Raw genomic sequence first — 20,278 nt, 5'->3', positions numbered from 1 at the left:
TGATAAGTAATGAGTTGTAGATGTCAGGAGAATGCGTTTCTACAGTGAAGAATGCAAGAAAACGCTTTTGGCGGCGGGGCTTCGCCCAGAACTCCACTGATGGATAATGAGCTGTAAATGTCAGGAGAATACTTTTCTGCAGTGAAAAAAGCAAGAAAACGCTTTTGTCGTCGGGGCTTCGCCCCGAACTCCATTGATAAGTAATGAGTTGTAGATGTCAGGAGAATGCGTTTCTACAGTGAAGAATGCAAGAAAACGCTTTTGGCGGCGGGGCTTCGCCCCGAACCCCACTTGAAAACCTTATAGCGCTGCCCCAGTTGTTTTGTTTTTCACCAAAGGTTGAGAAATGCTGCTTTTTAAAAATTCTCATATATATATATATATATATATATATATATATATATATATATATATATATATATATATATATATATATATATATATATGTGTGCACGTTTATGCAAAGGGTTAGGGTTTACTGGGCATTAGGGTTAGGGTTTGGAAAAAAATCGCCCCCCCCACTCAAATGTTCTGGATCCGCCAGTGATTCCCCCCCCCCTTTCTCTCTTCCAACTTGTGTTGATTATTTGAGATTATTATTTCCAATTATATGTACATTCTTATATTATTATTTCCCCTTTTATGTACATTTTTATACTGCTACTATCTGCAATCTATTTTAACATATCCCATTTGTCATCATCTCCCCATTGTAATCTAAAGCAATTTTACCAATCTGACGAATGCACCTCAGTCGAGGGCATCGATAAGATGCATAAGAGACATGTCCTAACTTGTCTTTATTTATCCGCAGGTGTCTGCCTTCTTACCTGCCTATGTGCTTAGTTCTATTCGGCGTTGGCAAGGACATCGCTGTTTGTAGTGCGGTCCTGCCACCGTATCTCCATGATGGAGCGCAAGCATCTTTGGTGAAAGCACTCAAGAAGTCTTAGTTGTTTTCTGTATAGTGTCCATAATATGTCTCAGAGCCATAATGAATATATTAATTGCAATATTAAATGTCAGAAAGTAACCATTTTAGAAGTTACACTGCAAAGACTTTCTTCCAAGTCTATAATAGCCCAATAGTTTTACGCGAAAGAAGCAATGTAAAACGTTAAGACGAGCTGTGGTTTTTATAGGCCTACTGTTTGGGGGGGGGACTTTCTATTCTAATCGCCATGTACAATTACATTGAGAACTGACAGAACGAAAAAGCAACCCTTCGGATTGATAGTCTTTACCCGATCGTTCATTTTCGTAATTACAAAAATTATTCCTAAATGACTTCGGGTATATATCCTTCCTTAACAAATTATTCACCCGAGCGAGGCTCGGTCACCTGATATTTATATGATTAATACAACAATAGCATATGCCTTTTAATAATTTCGTTTCTTAGTGTGTGTGTTAAGTTTTTAATGTTAATATCAAAATATAATGTTCAATACTTCCGGTAAAAATTAAGTCTACGTTCGGACACTCGTATTAGATCTAGATCTAGTTCTGTCTAATGATAATGTTAGTTAGATCTAAGTCTAGATCTAGATTTAAGGTTTAATTATCTAGATTTAGTATATAATCTATAAGTCTACATTTATGTATAGATCTAGAATACGCCAGGTCATCTGCTAAAAGTACTGGTAACTCAAGTAACTGGACTGGATCAAAATCAAATCATCAACATAAAACTTAAACTTAAAACATTCATTGATGATTGATTCAAATGATTGGAATTGGATGATAATGATAGATTCAGATAGATCTAGATAGTAGATCTATAATTTTATTCTATTCTATCAATTTTACTATCATTAATTCATTTCATTCTATCATATTCTTAGATTCTATGATTATCATTATCTAGATCAGGGGTGGGCAAATTACGACCCGCGGACCCTATAGAAATCAGGTGTGCCCACAGTATATACATATAAAAAATGCAAATATTAAAAATAATACGTTTAGAAATTATTGAAACTGTTTCATTATAAAAATTTTAAGTAAACGAAGATTACGCTAATCTCTGAGTGTTGGGTAGGTTTGGAAGAAGATGGCAAGTGTAACAACTGATGGAGCTTGATCTTTGACTGAGAAAAAAAATTTTTTTAATAAAAAATATCCCAACCATAAACTCTAAACAGGAAAGTTTACACAAAGCTGCATAAAATTTCTTTATTGTAATGGCGAAAATGACATAGAAATTAAATTTATTAGAGCTAGGCGTGTGTTAACCACGGGTAAAATGAACAAAATAATTCAATATATCCGCTAGCTTAGCATGGGCAAGGCAAATGAGATATAAAATCTCAAGGAAGAAATTGTTATGTTACTTGAAGGACCTTGACTTTGATACCAATATTTCTAATGAAGAGTGAAAGACATTTCATGTCTTTTATAACTGCTATTTGCAATTGGTTGCTTATATATGAAATATAAATGCATGTTAAATCTTTTCAAACAAGGCTTTCCCATTTCTACAGGCAAGAAAAAGAAAATAGTTTTTGTCATTTTTCTTTGCTGAAAGGTGAAACTATTTTAGTGAAATAATTAAAAGTACAACACTTATTAAGATTCCTTCATTGTGCAATTTATAAAAGCAAATTTTAAGACGTCAAGAACCAGTTTTCAATACCATCATTTATCGCAAAAACTGATTCAGCTCCAGAGGACAAGCAAAGAGAAGCTAGAGTCAGTACTACCACGGGAGTCCCATGGGTGCCAGAAGCTGAATTTCAACACTTAAAAAAAAACTTTGCTGCTATTCACACTATTTGGGTACACATACATCTGTTCTTCTTCTTCTTTCTCATTTTACATGTTGGAGAGTTCAGATCAGTAATCCTATATCTGAGATGAATCGCGCAGTGGTTTCCAGATAAGGCAGTTCTCCGAAGACTTGTTTGGGTCTCTTGATTTAGTATGCACCATTGAAGGACATGGTCAACATTCTCTGGTGATTCTCCTTAAGGGCAGGCTTCGACCATCCCGACATTTAACTTACGAAACATATATTATTGTCTCATTCAGTGAGCAAACATTCGTTTGTGGAAACTAAACAAGTATAATCACAGGTCAATGTTGACTGACTGTAACTTGACAGCAGTCACAGGGGACAACTAGTAATATAGTTTCACAGTTCCGGAACATTTTGCACGAGTGTAAACATAAAATACTGCACATAAAGTACAAAGGTATATTTGTGGGGATATTGTGATATGGGAAGCCAAGAGGCCAAGTGCGCTTGAACTTGGCTTGGATTGGCTACCTAGAAGGGGGCTCGAGGTTCGACACCAGAGACGGGCAGAGTTGTGTTTACTGAGCGCCTAAAGGCAGCAGATTAGATTACTCAAAGAACTAAGCAATGAGCTAGCCCCAGTGTTCAAAATACTCTTTCAGGCATCGCTTAACCAGGGCAGAGTACCAAAAGGACTGGAGAGAAGCTAATGTCACCCCCCTATTTAAAGGAGAAAAATCTGACCCAGGAAACTACAGACCAGTATCATTTACCAGCATCACATGTAAAATCCTAGAACACATAATATGTAGCAACATCATAAACCACTTAGACAAACGTAATGTCCTCACCCCATACCAACATGGCTTTAGGAAATATAGATCATGTGAAACACAACTAATAGGACTAATTGATGATTTTTCAAAAGGTTTAGATAATAGTGAACAAATAGATGCTATCTTACTAGATTTTTTCAAGGCTTTTGACAAAGTTCACCACCATAGTTTGCTCAAAAAATTAAAATATTTCAGCATTAATGGTCCATTGCATCAGTGAATTAAAGATTTTCTGATAGGGAGAAACAAACTGTAATAATAAATGGCTCTAAATCAACACCGATAACAGTAAACTCAGGTGTACCTCAAGGAACAGTCTTAGGTCCACTACTATTTTTAATTTACATAAATGATTAACCAAATTACATTACTTCAGGAACAAAAGTCAGATTATTTGCAGACGATTGCATAATATATAGAACAATAAAAACAACACAAGACACAGATATTTTACAAAGAGAATTAGATGAATTACAGAAGTGGGAATCAAATTGGAGCATGTCTTTCCACCCAGAAAAATGTCAGTTGTTAAGAGTAACAAAAAAACTAAAACAAATTAATTCCACTTATCTTATTCATGGCAAACCAGTAACATAGACTAAAAACGCAAAATACCTAGGTGTTATAATAAATGAAAAACTGTCATGGAATCCACATATTGATGAAACTATAAAAAAATCAAACAAAGCATTAGGGTTTATTAAAAGAAATTTCTATAAATCAAATAAGAACATAAAACTAAAATGTTATTTAACCTTCGTTAGGCCAATAATAGAATATGCATTCTCCGTTTGGGACCCCTCAACTCAAGAAAATATTAAGAAACTGGAACAGACACAAAATAGAGCAGTGAGATTCATAAAAAACAAATATTCTCATTTGACTAGAGTAACACCTTTAGTAAAATCACTAAATTTAGAAAGCCTTCAGGACAGAAGACTCAAAAGTAAAGTAGCAATTATACATAAAACACTGAACCATAATCTTCAAATACAAAAACAAAATTTAATAAAATACTCTGAAAGGCACAAAGACAAAGGCACATTCCTTGTCCCAATATGCTAGGACAAATTTGTACAAATACTCCTTCTTCACTAGTGCTATTAGAGCATGGAATGGGTTGCCTGAGCTAGCCAGGAAAACCAGTGACTTGGCAGAATTTAAGTCATTGGTTAATATGCATGACTAAATGCATGACGCGTAGGATGTAATTATCTTCTTTTTTGAAGTAACGTCTGTATTATATAAGATAAGATAATATAAGATACTACTACTAGTACTAGACTCTAGACTTTTAGACTAGATTAGAGTGTCTAGATTCTAGTCGAGACTAGTACAGTAGACATCTAGAAATCTAGATTATCCATCTTAGTATCTTCTATAATCTAGATCTATAATTTATGATCTAATCATGATAATCTATGATATAGCTAGATCTAGTAAAGTACTTCTGCTAGTAGTACTAAGTATTACTATTAGACTATTTAGACTATCACTATACTATGTTTTACTATATTATATATTTATAAATCTGATCTATCATCTATGTAATAGAAGTCGAAATACTTCAAATAGATTAGATAGATCTATAGTTATATAATAAAGTAATTAACATTTATGTAATATATAATACATTTAATATAATTATATTGTATTGTGTTGCAGAATTCAATAAGAAATAATATAAAATGTGACTTTTGGGTTTCTGATGGTTCAAGGTTCATTCTTAGTCTCTTCCATTTACATTTCGCATCAAATCTGCAAAAATGATAAAATGAGTGTCTTATTCAAAACTTTAAACTACAATGCTGAGGAGACCATGGAAATGCAGACACATCCCCTTGGCATTAACTCGCCTCTAAATACAACTTTGATATCTAATGATTTTAATAAAAAACATTTGGACCCAAGCAATGACACTGAATTACATTGTGCTAGTGGGGATCTGACTGGTGTTCTGGGCCTCTTTGTTCAAGCCTTGCTTGCTTTTTTAGCTTTCACATCTTTAATCGGTAAGTTCTTTTAATACTACATATTTCTTTTAATGATGCATTCATATGCTAGAGATATTTTAAAAAATACATTTTTCTTTAAAAATATAAATGGATGGCTTAGATACAAAGATACCAGGTATTTAATAGAGAGAGATTTTTTTAAATTTAAAAGTAGTCATTACTTAAGTTCTATTGTCGTGTTTGTGTTTGTAATGTTATTACAGAGCCTTGAGCCTACATTTTGTTTGTTAACAGCGCTTTATAAATAAAATTATTATTATTATTATTATTAAGTTAAAACTTAAAATTCTTAGAACATATTATACAGCTAATGCCCTAGCTTACTCACTCACAGACAGATACATTCTCCTTCATAAAGTAGATTTAAAAAAAAAACACTTAGTTTTAGCCTGTTATTTTTCACTTTGAAATGACCAGCGGTCAACATTTACAAATCAATATGTTTTTATTTTACCTTAAATTCTTCCCAATTTGTTTTCATCAAAGTGAAATGCAAATGTTTAATAGTCAAAGTGATTGGCTCATAACTCATGATTGCAGACACTTTATTTATAAAAATATATTTTCCCTTTTCCCTGAAATTCATGAACTAGTTATTGTGTGTATTAAATTTTTAATGCATGAAAAGAAATGTTATAATAGCTAGATCTACATCCTAATCTATAGAATTGAGAAGTCAGAGAGTGTATTTCAGATTATTTGGGTGGGGATAAGGTCTACTAGAATTCATTGGCCAAATGTATGCGTAGGGAAGTTTTGTAATGTAGGCTTTTTGTCAAGTGGGAGTATTAAAGAGCCAGCAGGCCATATCATTGTTGTTGTTTTTTTTAATTGTTATGGATTAAAAGTAAAATATTTGTGTGCTTTCTCTTGACAGCCAAAAGATATTGTGAGCCTAAGCCTTCTAGAAGACCTTGGAAGATTTGGTAATGAAATCTTTTTTATATTTTTTAGTTATTATGTTAAAACTATAATACTAATAAAATATTAATAGTTAATGTCTTTTAATGAATATTTTTTGTTTCTTATTTTATTGTGTAGGTTTTTTGACACGTCTAAACAAGGTGTTGGCGCTGCTGTTCTTCATTTTGCTAATTTATTCTTGTCTGAGGTCTTTCAGGGAGATCCTTGCACATGGTAAGTTTATTGTATGTAATTGTCTAAATAATCATTTTTAACATAGAATTTCTTTTTGATTAAGATTTTTTTTCTATGTTATTAATTTTTAATTTGTAAATGTTTCTATTCAAAGGTATTTCATCAGTTTCCTGTTAGATTCCACAGTTGGTCTCCTAGTTATTTACATTGGCTTAAAATCCTGTCAGCTTTTAGCTCATCATAATCGCTGGAAGTCTATTTACTTTGGAGAATATGGTAGGCCTTGAAGTCATTTATTGAAAAAGAAAACATTTTTTTAAAGCACAATTTAAATCTTTTCAGTTATTATGTTAGTGCAATTGATGACTGCAAATAAAAATATGGTAAACCAGGTGGTAAGCAACAATTATCCTGGAAAAAAAAAACCTAGCTATATTAAGAGTAATTTTTTTTTACAACTGCAAGAAAAAAATGCAGGATCACAAGCTGTGCCTTTTTATGAAAAAAAAAAAGAAAATATATGTAAAAAAAAAATAAATAACTTATTACTTATAAATTTTGTATTACAACATTGGCCTTTTAAAACAATATCTTATAATAGTTAGCGTGGTTTGATTATACCTTTAATTTCTTCACATTATACTGTCCTGCCTTTTGGTTCAGTACATACTATACATTTTTTAAAATTTCTTCCCCTTCTACCAGTTGATGAGCTTATAAATTTTATTTTGCCATTTTCCACAATTTGGTCATCCTTTACCCTGCCTCTTCACTGCCTTCTATGCAAGGTTTTAATGTAATTCTTAAATTAGTTTTATCACACCCTACTTTCTGGGATGACAGATATCTTTATCTATATCAATATCTTTCATCTTATTTTTTTTGGACAAGTTTTTGAACTCATATAGTTCACCTGGAATTGATTAAGCCTTAAGTGTGAAAAAGTCTAAAATAAAAGTGAAGTAATTTGCATTAAAAAAAATAATGCATTGTTAATATTTTTTTCTTTTTTCAGGTGATCCACCTAAGTGCAATGCCTGGGTTGGCCAGTGTGCTCTGTATATTTTAGTCATGATTATAACCAAGCTGTTGATGACTCTGTTAGTTTTATTTAAATTTTGGACAGATGTAAGTGCTTCAATTGTTATTGCATTTCAAAAGTCTATTTTGCGACATAAGTTGGGTTTGTTTTTTTTTTAATTACTCTTGTATAGCAAACTTTTAATGCTTTAGCATGCTCAGTGACCTATAGTTCAATCTCTTATGTGAACCTGTTGGGGTGGGAGTATGTGTCTTATCTGTCGTGAGTGTATTGTGTTTCGCTTGGCAGCACACGTCGGCTGACCAGTGGGAGGTCAACTGTCTTATCACGTATGGGAACACAAATCAGGCCCTTCCAGGTAACAGTAACTTGCATAAAGATAAGTTTAAGATAGAAGCTCAGAAAAGGTACTATTGGTGACAAAAAGGATCCAATAAGATCGATATATATGCTATTGTATGAAGGTGAAGCTACCTTCTGGTCGGTCGCTTGTTAGCAGTCGTTTTTCCATGTGAATTTTATTTGTACATTTGTATTACTATGTTTTATTCTATTCAAGTTTTATAAATTTTTATTTTATGTTGAAGGCATTAAAGTCAAGAGAAATATAGTCATCACATTGTTTCTTCAGCATATCCTAGTAGCATGTTGTATATATTTGTAAGCATCTCCAAATCCGCTTGTGTCATATGATTGTGGAGACAATTAAACCTCTTACCTTAAAAATCACAGTGTGACAGTAAACAACAACCTTAAAAAATGCCTTGCAAAATAAAAACATGTAATTGAATAACTTAACAAAGCAGCATATGTCTGTCGTATACACTGAAAAATAGTAATGCTTTATTTGCACTGGAGATATATTTTGAAAATTTGTTGTCTAAATAAATATAAACTCTTTTCTTATAAGTCGTAGAGATAATTTTAAGTACAATTTTTTGGTTGCACAATTAAAAAACTCAAAATAAATTTTAGCTGAAATTTAAGAAATTCAGTCAATAATTTAAAAAACATTATTCAGTCACTTAAAAAAAGACAAAATTAAAAGTGACTACAAAATAAAGGCTAATGAAGAACGAATATCTCATTTATTGTCATTTATTTTTTTGTTGGACAGGTAAGAATGTTTTTGATGGCGCCTATCACAAACCCACATTTAGAGATTGTTTTAGTCATGTTCCTGGTCCCACTTGTTGTGAATGTAAGTATTTAAATGTTGCATTTTGAAACTATCACTCAACTTCATTATGTTCTAAATGTTATATATGTATTTACAAGGACCTTGACTCTGCACTCATCACTCATCAGTCTCCCACTTGCGATGGATAAGAAAAAATACAAGTTAACTTTTTATTTCTTACCATTGGTAAAAAGAACAACCAATACATTTTCATAATTTACCTAAAACGATTTTTTATTGTCAATTTCAACCCAATATGCATTTGCTTACTCTTGTCTGTGATGATTACTCTAATGGTTGATTTAAGAGGTGCTGATCTGTTTTGATTCCATCATAGATTCTTTGATGTTGCCTGTTTGCGCTGCAAACTGAATACTTCACTGAAGCTCTACTCAGTATTCATTGGCACATTTTTTAGCTGTCCTCTACACAGTGGCTTCAGCTTCTTTCAGAGTAAGCAGGTTGCATTGGGTGGGTTGCACCCTGCACATAATGAGTGCATCCCTCTTTGCTTTGTTGATAGGTAGATCCGATTTATAGTAATACCAATTATTCGACTTTTTTTTCATGAAGATGTCCAGGAAAGTCTTTTGTATGATGGACTTTAGGTGTTCCCATTTTTCTGTTGCTGTGTTTTAGGGGTATTTTAATAGTCATGTTCATAAGATTCTGCATACTGCATTTGAGATCAGTGTTTGCACATCTTGCTTACATTGGATGGAGGTGCTCCTTTTAGCTTGGTATGGTGGATTTAGGCAAAAGGTTGATGTTACAACTGCATCTTATTAGGTGAAAATATGTTAAATTTTCATTCTAATATTTACAATGCATGTTAAACTGTAACCAAATTTATTTTGTTATGGAAGGTGGAGTAGGGTTAATTAATATGTGATAATGTAATTAGCATTTCCAAATTTAAAATAACTTAATACAAATGTTAAAAATAAAATGTATTAATTATAGTTTAAAATAGATGTTTGATTTTTCTAGGGAATATTTTTTTTTTTAGCACTTTGCCCACCTTAAAAAACTTAAGTAATTAGTTTTTTTCTGTTTTCCCCCAATTTTGTTTCATTTTCAACAGGATTCAATTACTATAAACAGGGAAATATTAAGAATTTTTTAATTTTTTTTCCCATTTATCACCAGGCCATAGTTTTCTGGGTTGTGGACAATTTTCTCAAACACTCGATACAGAATTCCAAGACTATTTATGTCAACTCCTCAGCAGAAGGTAAAGTGAAGTATTTTCACAACTCTGACACAGTTCGGTGTTACAGCCGCATAGAGAAATCGGATGATCCTGATTGTGATTTGCTCTTGTCTGCTGAAGAGTCAGATGTTAGGCCCAGAAATACATCGACCCGTAGATGATGCTTTTAGGATTAGCATATGATATGTTACTGTTGTAAAAATAAATAGTGGCTAAATTTGTTTACATATGAATGAACACTGGCTGAAGTGTAATTTACATTTAATTTATTGTGTTATTGTTATAATTTTAAATTATTGATCTGTTTCTGTTGTTGAATCCAAACTGTATGTTTTGTTACTGGTTTTAGAAATATCGAATCGACTTCCTTGTCATTACATGTCTATAACTGCTGATGTTAATGTTACAATGTTCAATGTTGATGATGGTACTTTTTCATTGTCCAATCCTGCAAAAATATCTGTTTTAATTGTAGAATAATTTTTCCATTTAATAAAAAGTTAATTAATAAATAAAGCAACTAAAGATAATTGGAGCTTTGGTATCATTTAAAAAGCTATGAAAATCACATTATATTGAATGTGAACTATTAGGGAAACAAATGATGTTTGATTTGGCTGTCAATCTTAACATCAATTACAATATTATATTGAAGGACATTGTTTAATGTAACATTTTATTGTTGCAACTTGTTCTATTTGATTTGGCTGTCAATCTTAGCATCAATTAGAATATTGAAGGACATTGTTTAATGAAACATTTTATTGTTGCAACTTGTTCTGTTATCTGTCACTAATTGATGAACATTGGACAAAACAAACTTAAACATGTGTTATCTGTTGAACTGACTGACTCTTCCTGTCATAAACCTCTAAGTAATACTAGCTTGATGACAATCATTTTATACTGAACATTTTGTGAAAAACAGATGGAACAGTCAGAAGTTGCAAACTAATTTTGTTGTATGAAATGTGTCCCCTGATTTATTCTCTTTGTTCTGATGGAATTAACTACTTTTTTGGTTTGTAATGTTATGATTAAATTGTATTTTTTTTTTTTGTTTGCTAATAGAAAATCAAGGGACATGTATGAACATTTTATGTAATACAAACTAATTTTCAGAGAATACAAAATTTATAGTTTCTTAAAAGCAAAAAAAAATCAAATCAACAACGATAGCATTTATCCAGTGACAAAATGTTGCTATTTGGTAATATTATTGAATAAACATAGACCTGCAATAAATATCATTACTATTTTGTAACTATTTATATTTATATTACAAATTCTGACATAAGTATTTCTGATTGTTTTACTTTGACTTAGATTCAGTTGGAGTTCTCTTAAAGTCCTACTTTTGGGCTTTCTATTTTCAATGCACTCACTCTGTCACATTCTATTTACAATTAGCACACACTGTACTGAAAATTTGGTACATTTTATTACTGATTCATTTGTTTGTTGCACCTATTAAAAATATAAAATTTGTGGGTGTGTTCTTCCTGTTGGCTGTCGTCATGAGCTGAATTACCTTCCCTTGTGTTGAGTCACTAACATAAACTTCTTTTGTTCTATTGCTAAGCAACCTGTGAAAAAGATATTGTAAAAATCATGTTTGAAATCTGTTCTTTTTTTTTTTTTTTCAACCACTTATTTGAGGTTTTGTTTGCCTTAGCAGATGATAATTCAGCTGAGTTTTCCAGTTGATGAAAAATTGAAATCATTAATCCAACTCATTTATTTAGACATGATAGCCAAACATATTTGGTCTGGAAAAGAATAGGTAACATTGCATTGTTTTTAAGGTAGCCTGTATTAAGTTGAGTAACGGTGTATCACTGTGCTGAACAGCATAATAAATGTGTACATTTTTCTTTATTTATTACCTATGAAAAGCTCATTTCCACAAGGTCACCAGTTGTAGAAGTTATGTCTTTGTATTGATTGACAATTTTCTGTTGAACTTCTGAAGTCATAGAATAATGAAACTTTTTTAGTTGTCTGAATATTTCCAGTCAGTTTTTTTAACTCGGTAGTCAGTAATGCTAATACATTTCAGAAATTATGTTGTAAAAGCTTTGTGAGGTTTATCTAGTTGTTCATTCCAAATGTGTTATAATTAAGTATGCTTCCTTTTGTACAGTCCCACTGTAAGTTTCTTTACTCAGTGAAGTCTCACAGTTATGCATTTACAGTTGACTACTGTTCCAAATGTTTTGGAACCCCGTTGCAAAGTCACCCACAATCTTAGTGAAATTGTTTCACAAAACTCATATTTTAACTAAAAAGATTTGAATTCTGATATTGGGAGCATTGACTGCACTGCTGAGTAGTGTTATCATGATCATACATATTCCTCAATGATAAGTATCTATGGAGTCTTATGTTTTCTTGTTAAAATTAATATGAACTTAATAGTAACAGTTATTGAGCTACATGGATGTGAAGTTATTAAGATTCCAAAGGAATATTTCTAAATATGGTTCTAGAGAGTACACATAACAGCATCTGATTCTCTCTCCTTTCATGTTTTCAAATGCTAGTCATTATTTTTTTGTTTTCGACAATCCTATTTGTACATGAGTATGTGAAATGGTATATTTACCTGGCTCGTTTCTCCCTTGTTCATTAACTTATCAAGTTGTATTCTATTTGTTAATATGTTTATTTTGTTCATAGTGCTTATTTATTGTAGCCATATTTTACTTTTTATCTGCACTAAGATGAAGCATAATGTTGCACTAAGCAAATGTGTCTGATTGACCAGATTTTTTTTTAAATTTGTGATGGTGGCCTGCATTGTAGAAGGCAACAGAAATCCTGAAGCTAATCACTGGCTAATATAAAAATATTTGATAAGAGTTTCTTGCTGGTTTTGGAACTATTCAAAGACTATTGACTACATAGCATAGCTTAATCAATATCTTTGTACATTGTCTAATAAGATTCTTTGTTCAAAATGTTTACAAAGTTGTTTTCATTTGGTCATTAAAAAAAAAAAGACTTTTTTTTCCAATGTAAATAGCTTACACACACATATATTTGCTTCAAGAATTTAGGAAAAAACTAACAACATTATGGGAAACTAAAATGTATAGTAAATCTCAATGAAATGAAAGCTTTTCATTGCAATACAGATTCAAATTTATAATGAAGATATTTCCTTTCATGAAACTTAAGTTATGTTGTTTTTTATGTTTTTACGTCTAAAAAAATTATTAACTTTTTAACCAAAGATCTGAATTACTTAGTTGTGTTTTGTAAAGAAAGGAAGTCTATTTTCTTGCTAAAATTGTACATAAATAAATTCACTATAAAAATCCCTAGATGTACCTTTTTGTATTTTTTTTAAAGAATATAATCTGTTTTTAGGAACTTAAGGCTTTTTTTTTTTTTTTTAGATAATTCAATTCTGTAATAAAAGAGTCTGCAACCAATAAGATCCAGTTATTATTTATTTATATTTTTGATGTGTGGCTGTACCAAAACAGCTTGGTTATCTACATAGGTGGCTTGAGTTCTAAGTCGACTCAGGCTGAGCTGTATTTGCTGGGTGCCTAAGGCACCAAGGAAACCATCTCCCAGATACCCCCATTACCTCAAGCTTTTCTATAAGAGATCAGACCATAGTGTACTGAGCATGAAAGATAAGCCATACAAAGACAAAAAAAAAATTCTAATTGTTTTAAATTATTTGCTGGTGGGTATAATATTTTTAAAATGAGTCATAAGAAATGGTAATTCGTTTAATATTATTAATTACTGTAAAATATTTATAATTTATTCTTACTACAAGGCTCAGTACTTGAAACTTATTTCCTCCTGTATCTAGTCAAAATCAGACCATCCTTAAAATATAGAGTGACACATACATTTATAATTTGTTTCGTAATAAGTTATGATTCTTATTGATCACAAGATTAATAAACTGCCCTTATACTTTTTTTTTTTTTTAAATGACATTTTTGTTTAATAATTTTGTTACCAGTTTTTGTATACATCTTCAGCTTATTTGTTGCTGTTTTTTTAATTTTATTTAGTTGTTTCTATCAGTATTTGCTGATTGATTTTCTGTTGCTGTTTTTTTTTTTTTAAATCTTTTATTTGCTGCTGTTTCTGATCTCATAGTGCAATCAAGAAAAACATTTAAAGAAAAGAAAACATTTAGAAAAAAAAAGACAATACCTCCTTTACGACCTATAGAGCTATTATTTTTCTCTTAATAAGTAATGAAAGTTAGATTAAATTTTTTTACCCCCCATCCCCCCTCCCCACCCCAGAAAGAAGCCTGGTTAAGCAAATTAAACTTTGAATGAGTGTGGAAATACCCAAAGATGTATAGCACATTCGAGATAAATATTTTCTAGTTCTCCAGCCTAATTTAAATTCATTTCTCTATATACTTAGAAAAATAAAACGGTCAAACTAGAGTTTTCCCAGTGTGGCCAATGAGGTAGTAATTCTTTTCCCAATGATATACATAACTTAAAATTTTAGAGCCATTTTTGAGATCATGTCCAGGTTTTTCCTCTTATAAGGCTCCCTGTAGGTACCAGTTAAATAGAGGTAGTGTTATAATATATGAGTAAAGTGAGTATTGTATAGTTGGGGAAAGATTATAAGAAGAGATGGGGGGGGGGAGGTACCACAAAATAATTAACATGGAAAATTGTGTTAGATTATTCAAACTTATGAAAATGGCGTGATAGTAAATTCTCTATAAGCTCTGCCTTAGAAGGACACATTAGCTGGTTTTCAGTATATGTGTTAGCTTAAATTTATTAGATTCATTCAACTTTTATGGGATTTTCTTTGATCTAATTATTAGGAAATATGCAGGCTCCAATGAAGACCCATTTGAAACCTACATATTTAGCACAGCTATGTCATGACATATTATTTTGCTTCATTATTCCCTTTGTTGATGGTGCCTTGCTGTGAGGTAGTGGCTAATTAGTAAATTAAGTAATGAAATGAAGTATTTTAATAAATCTAGAACACAGACAAATGAAGCACAGATAAATTTCAATGTCTCCATAGCGGCAGCTATGATTATTGCTGCCATGAATGTTAAATTGGCTTCTTGAAGTAGTCTTCTTTGTATGATAATATCTCTTAGGCCACAAACAAATATGTCTCAAAGACAATCTTGGAGAGCCGGACAAAAATCGCAATGTTCTGACAAGGCTTTTATGGTTGTAAGGAATTCGGTTATTGTTTCATTTTATTGTGGAATGTGAATTGTCTATGATTTTTAGTGGAAGGGAACTTACGTAATTATTTAATAATTTACACAGTTCTTCATAAGGTTTCATGTTGGGTAACTTTGGTAAAGCTAACGACTTTAAAATAGTACAAGTCTTGGACCCTATTGATGCTAGTAAAATGGCTTTTTTTTTTTTAGGTGATGGAATGCTTTTTACAATGAAATAGGCATCCAGCCTTTCTTTATAATGAATAAAAGTTGGAGTACCTTCTACAAAGGTGCCTGGTCTGCCCATTCTTTGTTGCCATTTGTGATGTAGTGACAAGTTAGTCTATTAAGTTATGAAATCTAGATCTAATGAATGTAGAACACATACAAAAGAAGCACTAATACGTTTCCATAATTCTACAGTGTATGTTACCTGGAAGTTGTTTCGTTTATTAATTCCTGGTTTTGTGCATATTTATATAAAATTGCATTCTTGCGATATACAATAATAATAATATAATACACATAGTAAAAGAAATAGATTTTGCTCCAAGTGCTAATCTAAAGAATAGAAATCTTACACTAGAAATCTCTAGAATCTACTTCTTGACCCCACAAAGTACCAGTAGCTGTCAACGTCACATTGTGGTTGCTGATTGATATTTTTTTTGGGGGATATCTTAATATTTAATATCTAGATCTAGCTTAATTCATGCATGAAATAAAACTTGTTATTCATAACATGTAACCTTTTTTTTATGGACCAATTTAATTTATAGGGTTTTGGTTTATTTACCAGAAGAAAGAAATGGGAAAGAAAAAAATTAGCTTTTTCTCATTTTGCATTGTTAAAATTTGGTAGTGGGACACTGTTTTTCTTTTCTCCTAATTGCAATATAACAATCCCTGTTGGTTGTATGTTTTGATCTAACCCCCCCCCCTTCCAAGGGAAACAAGTGACACTTAACATGTATTTATGATCCCCCACCAGTTGGGATGACTTCAATGACCTTGTATCCACATTTTCTGTTTTGAAATATCTATGTTAATTTATTAAATAATTTACACATTCATTACAGCATTATACTTACCAAACCAAGTTATACCACAAGCATGGTCTTCAAATCCTTTTTATTTTTATTTACTGTATTAATGCTGATTTCATTTTGTATTCATTTTGTTTTGTTTTTAACAGAGAAGGAAAACAATAAAATCTATGCATTTTTTTTTTCTTTTCCTATATTTATGTTCAAACTAATAAGGTGGGGCAGGAGGGGCTCATTAGATATGGCTGGCTGCCCACGTAGGAGAAGAACAAACTCTGAATTCAAACATTTGCTGCTTTGCAGCTATACCCAATCATGGGAGATGCTTTGGGAGTCAGCATCCTAATAGAGCCTGCGACATAGCTGACCCCATACTGTATCGGCTATTGCATTCCTTAGGGTTCATCAGCTGCATGGGGAGGAGGGAACTGATGTGTGGGGGACATTGTTCTGACCACAGCTAATGCCCAGTATTCATCTCATCATCCATGAGATGATCCATAGTTGTTATGCGACTGAAGGAGGCCATAATAATGTGTTGTAAAAGTCCAATCAATGGATAAATTACTGTTTTTTAAAGAAATGTAAACTGCATCATTGGTGTTTTATGTTGACAGCAATGGCTGGCTGGCTCGCTAGCATTTAAGGTTCATAGAACTAAAGTAAAAGTTTACTAGCAAGTTTGTAAAAACAATGGCACTCCATTGTAAATAAATTTGTTTCATTTCAACATCCCAATATTTGACCCATTCAAGTTGTTTCTTTATTTGTTAAGACATGGCTTTGGTCACACTAACAATTTATTTGCAAGTTTTTTTTTTTTTTTTTTTTTTAAGGAATGTCAATAGATAACAAAATGAGATTTAAATTATTAAACGATCTTGGCGCATTCAATGGTAGAGTCAGTTCTGGTAATGATTTGATTGTCCAAAACTATTTTTTAGAAATATGAAACAGATTTAAAGTAAATTTTAAACTGGTGTTTATAAAAATGATTGGTAATAATATGTTATGGGACTTTCAAGTGACTCCAACCTGTTTTGTTTATTAATTGTGTAATGTTTTGAAAGGATATTAGTTTGGAATTTAAAATAGATGTCTACCTTTATAAAAAGCTTCACAATTCGAAAAAAACATTTCCACTTATTTTTATTTTTTTATTGTTACAAATTTTATTTCGTATCTGTGAAATAATTTATTTTTGTTTGCTTCTTTTGCCCTAACTGTATAAATGTTTATTTCCATCATTATTTGTACCAGTTCAGAAAGTAGGATGGAGCAAGTCCTAGACCATAAAAGGGTGAAAAGAAAAAAAAAATTTTGTGTGTTATTTTAAATTTGAATATATTTTTCTGATGAATCTTTCTGCATTTCTCACAATTCATTCTTTTACTGTGTTTACAGACATTGTGAAATAAAATATACTTGAAAAGAATTAGTTGATCTGACTTGAACTACTTCACCCTGTCAACATGACTCCTCTGTTGCTTCTACACTTCCATTGTACTTAGTCTTCTTGTTCTCATTACTTTTCTGAGCATTGAAGCCTCTTTGAGATTGTCTGCCACATTGGATCTCATGGGTTTGATCTATGGGTTTGATCATAATTCGGAAATCCGAATACAATAGATATACATGTTTTCAAGTTACATGAAGCTACTTCCTTTTTCCAGTCTATATTTATTTATGTCTATGGGTTTGATGCATATTTAGATCTGCTATTTGAGTCTTGAGTATATATTATATGGCATGTTACATTTTCGGGAATTATGATATCCCTTTGCAACTTCTAATGTGACTACAGAGGCCAATCCCAGATACACATCTACAGTCACAATTGGGCATTAATAAGCACCAGTTTCTGCAGCATTTTCATCTTTCTTTCTACTTCTGGTGTGGAAGTCATGTGCAATTTAGGATCTATTTAGTGTTTCTTTCTTCCAACTGTTGTGTGTCCATTCTGTAATGATTTCTTTTGATAATCCTAGCCTCTGCTTACAAGACAGAATGTTTTAGTGGTAGTAGATTCATCACCAAACCGTGCGCACACAATAGTGCAGGAATATATAGATAGACACACGAGTATTTTATGTTGAATTGGTTATGGTCTATGGTGTGTATATGCCGTTAAATTAACTATTTAATTGCAAAGTGATTTCCCTTGTCCAATACAAATCAACTTTATATTGTAGGATACATCACCAAAATTTTGTTGACGTTTCAATGAAAATAAACATCTTTTGAAACTGTGTAAGGCTGTTATTAATGCATCTTTTTTTTTTTTTTACGATTCTGTCCCTTTTTATGAGCTTGGTCAAGAATCGTAGCCCTATAATCTTCGTATTGACGACGAACTTTCGTCCCAACCCTGCTCGACTGTATTGAAAGGTTGGAGATTCAAGGATTCAACCGTTATGATCACAAGAGATGACAAATGTACATGAGGATGACAGCGAAATGTCATTGTCACCTTTATAGCAAATGACCAGGAAAAAAAAGGTTGAGCTGATCGATTTGTGCCGCGAATGTAACGTCACCAAAAGTTATACAATGGAACAGTTCATGAACCGAATCATTCCTAGCAGCATTCTTTTTTTTTTAGCGGCGGTGTGTGTGTGTGTGTGTGGGAGTTTATAATAATTAGACATTTTAAAATTTCTTCTTGTTTTGAAAAAAAATTATACCAAAAGATCTGTTGTTTGAAATATTTACAAGCGTCCTGGCATGATTCTGTAACTAACTATATTCTTAAAACCATTCGTCCCCCATGACTCATCTAAACTATCCTTTCAAATGTCTAGCAATTATGTTTTTAAAAAAATGGTCTAAATCAGCGTGTCACCACTGGACTTCTTCTACTGGATACTATCTTATCTTATAAATTACAGACGCTCCTTCAAAAGAGAAGATAATTACGTCCTAAGACTAAAGACTGCTTTATTGATCCTTATGGAAATTCGTTGTGATTACAAGGACTTTTTTTTTTTCTCAACTAAAAACAACCCAGCAGAAACACTGACATAAAGAGATCACACAACGTCAAGATCCTGTTCACGTTTCCAAGTCAACGACTAGCGCTGATACAGAATGGTTGAGTGGGGAACGAGGTTTTGTACCGTTCGGTTCGAGTCTTGATGGACAGAAGTCGCCCACTTCACGACGACTTGACGTAGTTATGATGGAGCGGGTGGCTGTTGTCTTTCAAAATTTGTTTTCTATTTCGCTTAGAAATTTTTGTTAAAAAAGTTCGTTTAAATATGGTAGTGTTTTGCGTTTGTTATTTTGATTTTATAAGATTGTCTAAGTGGTGCAACAGTTAATATAAAACATTGCTTAGACAAGTTATTCCATAAGCTAGCAAATTTAGCATAGTCGCGCTATAAAGATATCCAAGATCTTCTTATGTAGTTTGAAGCTGTTAAGTTTGTATAGTAAAAATAGCCGCTGTGCGAATTTCTTTGCCAGAGTTTCAAATTTCCCACGAAACCTTGTTGTCAGCAATAATAATAAGGCTTCGAGTCCGAAGATTAAGAGAAATGCAGTATTTCCCGTGGCAACGCATCCCCATCTGTGATCTGCATATTTTGCCCCAACCAGCGAAGGCATAACCATTGTCTGCCGATAGTTGATTTAAATTTCCTTTTCGCAGTCTACGTCTATCCTCGGCATCGGATTTTCTTATGGGTTCAAAATTGTGTATCCCGCGGCCTTTGTTAGTGACCTCCAGCTGTGTCGCTCTGAAGCCGCCTGCAAAGACACCTCGATATTTGCATGAGTTCACATGTATCGGTATATTGTTTATCTTTTGGTCATCATGTATCAGTTGTTTGTTCCTTCTGTCATTATTAGTTCTTTATTTTTTTGACATTCAGTTCTAAAAAGTCCTACGCGTATTCTGGTATTCAAAAGTTAATATA

At 32.1% G+C, this 20,278-nt stretch overlaps 1 protein-coding gene across 6 annotated transcripts; it reads left to right on the top strand.

Moving 5' to 3' along the window:
• Positions 1-1,319: 1,319 nt before the first annotated feature.
• Positions 1,320-18,615, top strand: LOC106051183 (store-operated calcium entry regulator STIMATE-like). 6 transcript variants are annotated; one of them, XM_056026809.1, is made up of 8 exons: positions 1,320-1,456; positions 5,239-5,585; positions 6,466-6,514; positions 6,630-6,725; positions 6,841-6,962; positions 7,702-7,814; positions 8,846-8,929; positions 10,058-18,615. In XM_056026809.1, the coding sequence occupies exons 2-8, from the start codon at positions 5,282-5,284 to the stop codon at positions 10,280-10,282; spliced, it is 993 nt and encodes a 330-aa protein (XP_055882784.1). In that variant the 5' UTR covers positions 1,320-1,456; positions 5,239-5,281; the 3' UTR covers positions 10,283-18,615. The 6 variants fall into 6 exon arrangements, with proteins under 6 accessions (XP_055882784.1, XP_055882779.1, XP_055882783.1 ...); XM_056026804.1 differs by having other exon boundaries at positions 1,454-1,555; XM_056026808.1 differs by lacking the exon at positions 1,320-1,456 and adding an exon at positions 1,458-1,521.
• The last annotated feature ends 1,663 nt before the right edge of the window (positions 18,616-20,278 follow it).

The sequence above is a fragment of the Biomphalaria glabrata genome, chromosome 4 (assembly GCF_947242115.1).
Source record: "Biomphalaria glabrata chromosome 4, xgBioGlab47.1, whole genome shotgun sequence".
In the NCBI taxonomy this organism is placed as follows: Eukaryota; Metazoa; Mollusca; class Gastropoda; family Planorbidae; genus Biomphalaria; species Biomphalaria glabrata.
Note: the sequence above shows the minus strand (reverse complement) of the source record. Positions and strands in the feature narration are given on the sequence as shown.